We start from the raw sequence: 11,649 nt of genomic DNA on the forward strand, positions 1-11,649 counted from the left end.
GAAAATCGAGTGTCCGGCTCGGGGAACGATCCTAAGGGGGTCACCGTATGGCGCTGAACTTTGGAGCGCTGACATGATATGCACTCCCGTGTCCAACGTCGGACATCCCGGTTTATTGCGGGCCACACGAACCTATCTGTGCACAGCCGTTGAGTGGCTCGAATCCCCGGATGCGAGAGGCCGTGCAGCAGTTCATAAATGTTGCGGCGAAGATCATGGGGCACGAACGGTCTGGCCCTACCTGTGGACATGTCACAGCATACAGATCCTGTCGGTCCATCCACCCATTGTAGCTTCAAGGCGCTGGTTGTTGACTTCAGTAGGTGTTTCAACTCCCTGTCGCTGTGTTGAGCGGTCGTTAGTGCGGTGAAGTCAATGCCGTTTGGTAGGCTGATGGCGTTCACTGGGCTGCGCGAAAGAGCATCTGCCGCTGCATTGTCCTTCCCGCTGACATGTCGTATATCCGTCGTGAATTCTGCGATGTACGACATTTGGCGGAGCTCTCGTGCCACGTGTGCACCCGTGTCTGAGTTGATCGCGCGCAATGCGTAAGTCAGCGGCTTGTGATCCGTGAGTACAAAAAATTCTCGCCCTTCTACATAGTGGCGGAAATGTCGTATAGCAGCGTATATGGCCAGGAGCTCCCTACCAAAGGTGCTGTACCGTCGTTCGGCCGGGCTCAATTTTCTGGAGAAGAAGGAAATCGGACGCCACCTCCCGCTCGACTTCTGCTGCAATACGGCTCCAATAGCTGCGTCGGAGGCGTCCACCATTAGGCATTGCGGAACCCCGGGCTGTGGGTACACGAGCAGAGCGGCATTCGCGAGAGCCTCCTTAACATGCAGGAATGCTTCAACGGCTTGGTCGTTCCACTGAATGGTGCTTGCATTAGTCCCCGATGCTGCTAGTAGGCTGTGCAGCGGGTGAAGGATGTGGGCGCACTTTGGAACGAACCTACGGTAGAAGTTTACGAGTCCCAGGAACTCTCGGAGCTGGCGGATGGTTTTTGGCTGTGGAAACCGTCGTACTGCTTCGACCTTGTCCTGATGTGGTTGCACTCCCGCGCTTGAAATGCTGTGGCCCAAAAATGGTAGCGATGGTACCCCGAACACGCACTTGGCCATATTGATAACGATCCCGTGCTCTGCCAGTCGCTGTAGTACGCAGCGTAGATGACCCTCGTGCTCTTCGGGCGTGCGGCTAGCAATCAGCAGGTCATCCAGGTAAACCTTGCAGAAGTCGAGGCCCCGGACAACGCCATCCATAAACCGTTGAAAAGTTTGGCCTGCATTCCGTAAGCCGAAAGGCATCCGTAGAAATTCGAACATTCCGAATGGCGTTGTTATTGCAGTCTTGGGAACATCCTCTGGTGCTACCGGTATCTGATGATATGCTCTCACCAGATCTATTTTTGAGAAAATGTTAGCGCCATGCAGGCAGGAGGTGAGGTCGTGGATGTGCGGCACTGGGTAACGGTCCGGTACAGTCACACGGTTTAGTGCCCTATAATCCCCACAAGGACGCCAGTCGCCGCCTGTTGATTTGGGGACCATGTGAAGAGGCGACGCATATGGGCTGGACGAAGGGCGTACTATGCCGAGTTCCATCATATGCGAAAACACCTGTCGGGCTAGCCGTAGTTTCTCGGGTGAAAGACGCCGTGGTCGCGTGTAGACCGGTGGTCCTGTGATTTCTATGTGATGCTGAACATCGTGTTTCACTTCGGCAAATGCCTGTTGCTGTCGCGTCAGCTCTGGGAACTCTTGTACTATGGTGGTGAAGCGCGATTCTCCGGACGGACGGAGTAATGTCGGGCTGAGAGGAGGACGCCAACACGGCTTGCCTTGTACCAGTGCACGACATACAGGATCCTGAAGCCGTTTGTTCCGAACATCAACCAGCAGGCCGAAGTATTGCAGAAAGTCAGCGCCCAATATGGCGAACTTGACATCAGCGGCTATGAACACCCATTTGAACGTTCTGTTGAAACCGAAATTCAGCGTGAGCGAACGATGTCCGTATGTTCGTATCACCGTGTTATTGACGGCTTGGAGTGGCGACGTACTAGGATTCTTCCTTTCGGCTTGTGACGCGGGTATCACGCTCACCTCGGCGCCTGTATCGACTAAGAAACGAGCCCCGTTGTTGCGGTCGGTAACAAAAAATACCGAGGGACGACTTGAAGGCAACTTAGAAGCACTGGTCGCCCTCAGTGCTTGCCGCTGTCGTTTCCCGAGCGCGCGCAGGGTGGAACGCAGTTACGCGCAGCATTTCCGAACCGCCGATGATACCAGCATATATTCTCCCGCTGAGGTTGCGATAGCGACGTGTTTGGCTCGCTTAACTTTGGTGCATTCCTGCTTGTGCGCAAAGCTGATAACGTTTCGGTGAGCCGAGAAATATCGTCACGCATTTGCTGAAGTTCGTCCTGAGCATGTTGTGCTCGCACGGAAGCCAGTGATGTGGGTGCGGTGATCGCCATGAGTCGATCAGCAAGCTCGGCGACCGCAGGTAGGTCTTTCTGTTCTGACGCAGCGACAACCAAGCGGACATTTGACGGCAGCTTTTGCAAAAAGAGTTCTCGGAATAATGCTCCGTCTACACTGTTTGTTGTTTCGCCGCGCAATAGTTGCATGTGCCGCAACAGCTGACTGGAAGTACGGTCGCCGAGGTCCGTGTCGCGAAGCAGTTGCTGCAGTCGCTGCGTTTCGGGGGGCGTGACACGGCGGATGAGGGTCTCTTTTAGCGTTGCGTATGCTTTTTCAGCAGGCGGGTCGAGTAAAAGATCCCGTATTTCACTGGCTATGGGCGGCGGGAGGCTGCTTACGACGTAGTGGTATTTGGTAAGGTCTGCTGTGATGCGTCGTGCTGCGAACTGCGCTTCTACTTGAATAAACCAGAGTGCGGGGTCTGCGGTCCAAAAGGGGGGCAGCTTACCGTCGACTGAAGAGACTGTCGGCGTAGCGTCCGTCGTGGACGTCGAAGTCATAGTCGTGGAGTCCGTCGTCGACGTCGAAGTCATAGCGACGATGATGCTCAACCCCGGTGGCTGCACCACTATTCCGGGTCACCAATGTTGGGACACGCTGCAAGGCTGAGCCAAGCGAGTACAGGCAACACGCATCCCAAACAACAACTGAACTTTTATTCACTCCGAAGCTCTTAAGAAAAGTGACGTGTCCTCGCGCATGCGCTCTTGGCATTGCCTACGGAAGCGCCGTTTCGTGGCGCTACAGGGTCATTCCAGCCTCATCATCCTAGCTGCGTCATGTGACTCTCGCCATGCGGTCGTCGTCACGCCTACTACGCCTACCAAGTGGCCTAAGTTGTCTAACACATTGGGCCACTAGGTATGTGCTCGTGGTCGTGATGCCGTCACCGTCGCCACATAGTCGTCATTGCAGTTTTGTCATCCGAGTCTGGTCATGGTGTCGTCATACGCCATCGTCCCCATGCAGTCGTCACACCATCACTGTCACTGCGCCGGCGTCAAGCATTTGTTGTCATGCCGTCGTTGACACAGTCGCGGTATATCATTGCCGTCATGCTCATGGTTTGGATGTGGTCGTGGCCATTCCACCATCGTCATTCCCGTTTCGCTAATTCACTCTCCCCTTGTCGTCGTTGTGACGCCTTCTAAGCAGACACAGTGGCCTAACTTGTCTAATAGCTTGGGTCACAATGTATGTGCTCATGCTTTTGATGCCATTGGAGTCGTTGCATCGTCGTCATTCCGCCTTAGTCATCAGGTTCTTGTCGGGCCGTCGTCGTCACGCTGTCATAGTCACACAGTCGTCACGCATTCATTGTCATAACCTCATCTGACGCGGTTGTGGTCGTTACATCGTCTTCATTGCAGTTTTGCCATGCGACTGTCGTCATGCCGTCGTTGCGACGCCATCGTCATCAGTGATTCGTCGTCACGGATTCGTTGTCTCACCTTCCCCGTAATGCCATCGTGCTCGTTCCATAGTGGTCACTTTACCTTTGCCATCCCACACTGTTCATGCCAGTCTCTGTAACGCTGTCGTTTGAGCACCTCCTCAATTCAGGAACGACAGCCCATTGTCATTACCCCGTCGTCATTAGAGTACCTGTGTCGTTTCAATGACGCCATTCATTATTCGTCATTCTATTGCAATCGTGCTGTCCTCATTTAGTGGCGACTATGTCGCCGTTGTCATGGTGCCGTCATGACTGCGTTGTCGTCAGAAAGTCGCTCTAATGCGCCCTTTGTTGTACCATTGTCCTGATTCCGTCGTGGCTGTGGCACTGTCATCATTTCTGCTCTGTCATGCGGCTGCCGTCGCGCCATTGTCACCTTAAGATCTTCGACGTCTTTTATTGCATTTATGCCGGCGTATTCACGCTGTCCTTGTTATAACATCGCCATAAATTGAGAATTGGCATCTCATTGTTGTCACGCCGCTGTCGTCATATCGCCTTGGCCGTATGTGTCATTCCGTCTTCGCCTTTCCATTGTCGGCACTGCGTCACAGTCATCGTCACGCCATCGTGCTCATTGAATAGTTTGGCATGCGAGGGCAACAGAAATGTGGGCTAGTGCCGGAGACAGTAAATATTGTATGAAGCTCAAGCAAGCAAAGTACAAGAATTGCCATTAGAGGTCATAAATAAACGGAATTTCAAGGCTACGGTGTGCCCCTTCATTACTTAAATGCTAATGGCACTGCCGTCGACAGTCACCATGAGGTGGCGTGAAGAAGTACTTACAAAATGAGAGTAGCAAGAGCAGATGATGGTGCGGCTGGCCTCAACAAGAGGACGAAAAGAAAAAAAATCATGAGCTATTCCATTCGGTGAAGGTGGATGACCAGCCAAGCTGCTTAGCACACGACATAGAAGTGACACAGAATTTTGATCAAATGTACGAACATATTTTATTGTCTTGAGCGGCGGCAGCAGTCATCACGAAGAAAGGCACACACACACACACGTCGCTGGTCGCGAGTGCGCACTGCACGCGGCCTCCCTATTACGACGAGAGAAGTGAAATTCAAAATGGACAATGGCACAGCGTCTTATTTGTACGACATAGAGTTAATATAACCCTGATATACGCGTGACGCAGCCGCCGCCCCGGGAGAGCGGCAGGGAACTAGGCATGCAAGCAGTTGGAACACTGACAAAGAGATGGCGGTGCGAACGTAGACTTGGCCGACGCCGGTCGGCCTTTTGGGCTAAGATCCGATCGTACACTTGTAAAATCCGATCTGTTGTTACCCTTGTTCCTGGGACCTCTTTCAGTCCCAAGTGGGACAAGGGTATTGCAAGGACGCGTTACAGGTCCCGCAGCCCCCCACCCGGAGTCCACAGGGAATGTGCCATTGCGCTTGAACCCTTTCGTACTTATCTCCTGGATCGGCCCACGAGACCACAGTTTTTGCTGCGCACATGAAAATTTCATCGGAGCCTAGCCATAAACAGATTCCCTGTAAAACAAGCGACGCTCGTGCAGTGGATGAAATAGGGCTAGCGCAGAGGAATCGTTCGAATGTCGGATCCCGCATCTACGTTCAGAGGTTCAAGAGACCGGGCGTTCGTCATCGAGACGAAGAGCGCCTTCGGCCGTCGCCTTGCACGAGATTTCGGAGCGGCCTGCTGCCGTCTACCGAGCTGTGAGCCACCCACCTTTCCTGTCCCGTGCTGCTTCTTCTACTTTGCCACGTCGGTCATCACTCTACCTGCAAGTGCTCCATCTAAAGGACTCTACCAGTCTCACCACCCTCGGAATTCAACAGCAACCTCGTGACACTGCCCAGTTTTTTTTCCTGTTTTCGAACAATCATGCATGCGTGGATCTAGTTGATGTTTTTCGTGTCTGTATGCCGTCCAGAATAATTGCCGTGTGTTTCATAATCACGCACTGTCTCCTTCATCTTCCTCGCGTCACACGCCTTCCAACGTGACGATCCTAACCGAAGAATATACTTGCTGTGGAACATACCGACTTTTTTCACGAAATGCGTTCAACATTCCTTAAATTTAGGGGATGTGAGATAAACAAATTATTTCCTCTGGGCAACTTTTACGACGGTCGCACATGTGAAAAATTATTCGATTTTGTAATAAACAAGTAATTATGCAAATTAGATTAAGTATCCTTCTTAAACAAAGGAGCCATTTGACTGGCCCCAATGGAAGACTTGGAAGTGCGACATGCGAGGAGCTTGTAACTTTTTACAAAAACGGAAACAGTTGACACTTCTAAATTTCAGAGCGTAATTATTTTCGCCCAGTTCCCCACAGAAAAGCGAAACTGAATAGTCTACGAGTGCTACGGTATGGGAAGTAGGAGTGCCGGCCGTCACGGCCACCAAAGGGCTCCAAACATTGTCGAAGAATGGAGTACGGGGACATGCGCTGCTCGCATGCTGCACGCAAGTGTAAAGACCATGGAGGAAGGAAAAAAACTAGGAGGGAGCGTGACGTGACAATCTTGAAGCCTGCTCATAAAAAAATTGTAGATGCGAAAGTTTCTAAGTTACTCGAAGGTAGATCCATTAGTCTCCGCTCTATAGTCTGGTTCCTAGCCTATATGGGCGATTTCGTGGGGGGACAGCGGAACCTTAACGAAACCGCTCATAGGGCCGCGCGAGGACTTGCCAGCCGCGCTCCCCTCTCGTCTCCTCCTAAGGCCTTGTGTAATGCCTTCGGGCCTTCAAGGTGATAATAAATGAAATGAAATGAATAAAGATCAACTTCAGACATATGATGAGCTCATCAAGCACTTTTACTTAAGACGTAGAGAATTCTCCCTTCCAAACAAGGGACTTGACAGGGCGCAGTCAGTCACTCTCCGCTTGCTACAGACGTACCCCAATCCTTGGCATATGAGCTGAATCGACCCAGACTACAACGGATCATTCAATTGTGCACAGTGTGGTGGACGTGTGAACTTGGAACATATGTTGTGGAGATGCGCGACGCAGGCCTCCTTTCTGGAGGACAAGAACAAGTGGGACGACGCTCTTAGGAGCAGCCAGCTACAAGACCAACTCTGGGCTGTCCAGAAGGCACGCAAAGCGGCGGAGAGCGTAGGGCTCCCCGTCCCGACGTGGGAGGTGCCCTCGACACCTTCACGAACAGTCGCGTGTCCGTCAGGACCCTTTTCGGAAATAAAGTTTCACCACCACCACCAAAGAGATCAAGTAGCTTAGTGTGGAAATTCAAGCACCATGCTTTCATGCCCGTACTTTTTTTTTTCTAGTTTGCTGCGTATTTAAGTGTCTGGGTTGACTGGTGCATACAATCCTTGTGACTAGGAAGCGCTGAATGACAAAAATGCCGGAAGGCTATTTTACGAAGATTATTCTCATGTTGAAACACTTTTACCCTTCCTGATTGGTTCGCATTTAGTCAGGACAGATTTGTTTACGGGATCTGCAACTATGCGCGACCATGATGAGAGAAAAACAAAATATAATAAACAAATTCCGCCTTCAATTTAGGCAATAATTTATTTTGAACCTGCGCATTTATCTACTTTTCTTTAAGGCCAAATTACACGTATGCGTGCAGGCGCATGAAAGCTCGCGCCCACGCGCCTTGCGAATAAAGGCCAAACCCCATATGCGCGAAAATGCACGCGACAGCGACGAGCGACGCGACGTAGATCGCCTTCGCGCAAGCTGTCGCTTGCAAGGGCAAACCCCCTTCACGCGAACTTCACGCGACTGCTTCAGCGAGCGATCTCCATTGTTGCTGGCATGAGGGCGTCTACTCGTACCAAATGTGGCGCGTTGTCAGCGGTATGCAGTGTAAAATAAGATGTTTTGTTGCACATGAATACATAAAATATTTATCATTGTCTTGCAGTATTTTTTTATATGCACGTGCATAAACATTACTTTATTTGCTCGCTGTGTGCACGTGACTCGGGCGTGGAGGAGGAGAGGAGGTCGTGGCAATCGACGAAAACCGCGCGAACTGAGCTGCTGGCTGCTGTGTGCGTGTGTTGTTGGCGACGTCCTGCTCGTTTCCTACGTCGTAGAATGGAACGACAAAGGAAGTTAGCTGCACTGAAGCTGCTGCTCATTCTAAAGAGAAGGCGGGCTTTCTCGAGAAAGTACTGGGTGCGGCCGACATGGACGAAGCGATCGGACGAGAGCGAGTTTTTCACGGCGGTAAGTGCGGCAAGACAACCACGTCACAATGCTGAAACTGAATACACGTTCGCTGCATCTTACAGATGAAACTCATGAAGAACGGCGATGAATCGCTTTTCTACATGTTCTACAGAATGTCACCAGAGACTTTCGACATGCTGCACAGCTTGGTGCGGGAGGATCTTACGAAGGAGCAATGCCCCTCGAAGGAGCCCATTTCTTCTGGAGAGCGCCTCGCGCTGACGTTGCGGTAGGACCATTTTGACTGCGTAACCGTGCTTGCACAGCTTTTCATTTGTGAGGATGGGACTGTTCGTGATGTGTGCTCGTTATACTTCGAAATATTGTGTTGCACATGCATGGATTGTACGTTAGCGACATCGCGTTGCGTTTCTTGACACCCTCGTTTGCGCATTCATTTGTATTTCAGGTTTCTGTCATCTGGTATGCTGGTGAGGGACGCAGCCATGGCATTCCGTGTGGGTATCGAGACGGCACGAAATGTGATCCGTGAAACCTGCCGTGTGCTGTGGAAGGTTTTGGTCCCTCTATACATGAAGGTAAACATATGGCATATTCACAGCATAGATCAGGTATATATAGCGATGGGTAAATTTTAATGCACGTTATTTCATGCTTACCCTTACCAAAGGTGTTCATAATAGCTTTTGTAGGGTGTCTAGAAAGCAGGTCTAGTTAATGTCAGCAAACATAGCAGAAACACAACAGCTGTGTTTACGCTTGTGGCACTTTCAAATTCATTTACCTACTACTTCTCTGAGTTTGTTCAAAGGGAGTTTTATTTGTGCCACTGGGTTGTATGTTTCATGCAAAGTTAAATGACAGAAGTTTGAAATGGTTGAGTAAATAACAGCGCCTGCCACCTTGAATATGTTATGGAGTTTGTGCCACTAGGTGGTGTAATACCATAGCAGATGCACATGCACAGAAAGGAGTGGCCCATAATGTTAAAAAAGCATGAGTAAGTTTACCGTGTGATGGTTGCACAACGTGGTATGTCAAACTTGAAATTGCTTTTTATGCAGACACCAACAGAAGAAGAGTGGCGAGAAATCGCCACTGGGTTTTCAAACCGTTGGCAGTTCCCGAATTGCCTTGGAGCAGTCGACGGCAAGCATGTGCAGATGAAATGTCCACGTAATGCTGGAAGTATGTACTTCAATTACAAGGTATGTAACAGGAAATTGCATCATTGCCTATGGCATGTTTGCTGCTATAGGGTCATCTATTTCTTATTCATAGAAGGGATAGGGTGAGACTTAAGGACAAGAGGATATCAAATTTGCGCGTAATGCATGCAAAGTAGGTTACAGACCAAAATGTTCACCTGATTTTATGGATGCTGATCACTAATGCAGCTGAGTGCTATGTAATATAAGTCGCTATTATGACAAGTGCTTTTGTGACAGTTGTTTCATTGCTTTCAGGGAACTCATTCCATTGTATTGATGGCTGTGGTTGACAGCCAGTACCTTTTCCGGCTAGTTGATGTGGGTGCACCTGGGAGGTTCAGTGATGGGGGAATTTTCAGATTCCCTTATCGGCAAGCGAATGCATGAGGGCAAGCTTAATCTACCACGAGCAGCCACGCTCCCAAGGTCGGAAAGAGTTTGTCCTCATGTGTTTGTTGGCGATGAGGCCTTCCAGCTGCGCCCAGATTTCATGAGACCACTGCCAGGGAGCCGGACTGCACCTGAGGAGGTGATCTTCAACTACCGCTTCAGTCGTGCAAGGTCTGTACCCGGCACATAAAGAACTCTTTCTTATTATGTTTAACTGTAAGCTCAATTATATTCTCTGCCACAACTTTCACAGGTGTTTAGGGTAGAGCGAGTGAGGCGTGGTAAACAAATTTATTTTAGCCGTGTTTCTTATGCTCTTTTCTGTGCAATGTTGCAATTGCTGCAGCAAGGAAGGTGCCTTGTTACAAGTTGAGGATAACGTGCATATCTGCCCCTAAGTTCTGTTTAGGTCATCACTGGCCGGGACTGAATAACGCCACCATCTGTGCATACTACACCAAAGCGATGGGTCCTTACTTTTCGAATGAGTAGTATTCACTAAAGCCAATATTATCCTTTTAAATAAATGTGCTATTCATTTTTCAATAATGTACAATTGTTCTTTGTATGCCATCTTTTGAAACATTTGCTTTGCTGACAATTACTGTGACTATAGGTGCAATCCAACAACAGAAATCATGTTTCTTTTGTTTTTTGACAGACGCTGCGTGGAAAATGCCTTCGGCATTCTTGTATCTCGCTGGCGGATATACGAGAGGCAGATCAACACGGAGCCCAAAAATGCAGACATCATTGTGAAGGCGACATGCGTGCTGCACAACTTCCTTTCTTCAAATGCTGCATCTACGTACTGTCCTCCTGGCTACGCGGATTTCCAAGACATGTTTGGAACTGTGAGCAGTGGCACCTGGAGACAAGGACCAGAAAGCACTGCAGTGTTCGGTTTGGAGAAATCAAAGGCCCATAACTGTACTAGAGTGGCCAATGCGGTGCGACAGGAGTTCCTGAAGTACTTTAATGATGAAGGCCAAGTGCCTTGGCAATGAAGGCTGCCAGGAGTCGCCGCGCAACGTGATGATGCAAACAAACAAGCAACGAGTGGCTAAGTCGAGCCAATTCACCATCAGACAACGCCATTAATACAAACAGCCCTTTTCAGGGCTACCCACTTGATGCTTTGGCGGTGAGGCACCGAAATTGCGATGTCCTCCTCCATAACCCCTCTTTACAAGTCAATATATATCATGCTTTGTGTTGGACTGTGGGAGCATTGGCTACAGTTGCACGCATACGTAGTTCATGCAAGCTTGTTTAGGAGGATTGAAGTGCACAGCTACAAGGCAAAACTTTATTGCACGTTTCCTTCTGTAATACCATTGCTTTAACAACTGTGACAACTTTCTGAAATGCACCAAGGAAGATATGCTCAACATTGCATAACGGCACACAGGAATAAAATATTTGTACAAATTCAGTTATGAATATTACGACAGAATTGAGTACTTGCACTACTGCAACGTATAGCGACATAAAAAAAATATCTGAACACATTAAACATCACAGGCTTCTTTAAATGAACACATCCGGCCACATTTCGATGGGGGCGAAAGGCGAGAACACCCGTGTGCTTAGATTTAGGTTTTTAAAGATTCCCAGGTGGTAGAAATTTCTGGAGTCCCCCACTACGGCGTGCCTCATAATGAAATCGTGGTTTTGGCACGTAAAACCCAATAAAAAAATGAACACATCAGTGACATTATCACAGCATGACCAAATAGCATGAACTCGTTGAATGTCTTGAGCATACTAATATTTGTTCTAAGAAACAATACATTGATAATATCACAGACCTGGGAATATGACAACATGGACTTAAACAGTGATTCATAATAAATTAATGACATAATAAATAATTGACATGTTATGCCCCAGTAGTAGCTTTCCTAGTGCATCATGCTGTAAACAGGGGTTTGTAC

General features: G+C 49.2%; 2 protein-coding genes across 2 annotated transcripts; one reads left to right on the plus strand and one right to left on the minus strand.

Annotated features, from left to right (window-relative positions):
* Positions 1-2,209: 2,209 nt before the first annotated feature.
* LOC125939888 (uncharacterized) lies at positions 2,210-3,229 on the minus strand. Its single transcript, XM_049655396.1, has one exon. The coding sequence runs from the start codon at positions 3,020-3,022 to the stop codon at positions 2,210-2,212; it is 813 nt and encodes a 270-aa protein (XP_049511353.1). The 5' UTR covers positions 3,023-3,229.
* Positions 3,230-8,432: 5,203 nt separating this feature from the next.
* On the plus strand, positions 8,433-10,719 carry LOC119463812 (uncharacterized). The gene is made up of 5 exons (XM_049655397.1): positions 8,433-8,449; positions 8,560-8,689; positions 9,176-9,319; positions 9,636-9,883; positions 10,374-10,719. The coding sequence occupies exons 1-5, from the start codon at positions 8,433-8,435 to the stop codon at positions 10,717-10,719; spliced, it is 885 nt and encodes a 294-aa protein (XP_049511354.1).
* Positions 10,720-11,649: the final 930 nt, after the last annotated feature.

The sequence above is a fragment of the Dermacentor silvarum genome, chromosome 9 (genome assembly GCF_013339745.2).
Source record: "Dermacentor silvarum isolate Dsil-2018 chromosome 9, BIME_Dsil_1.4, whole genome shotgun sequence".
In the NCBI taxonomy this organism is placed as follows: Eukaryota; Metazoa; Arthropoda; class Arachnida; order Ixodida; family Ixodidae; genus Dermacentor; species Dermacentor silvarum.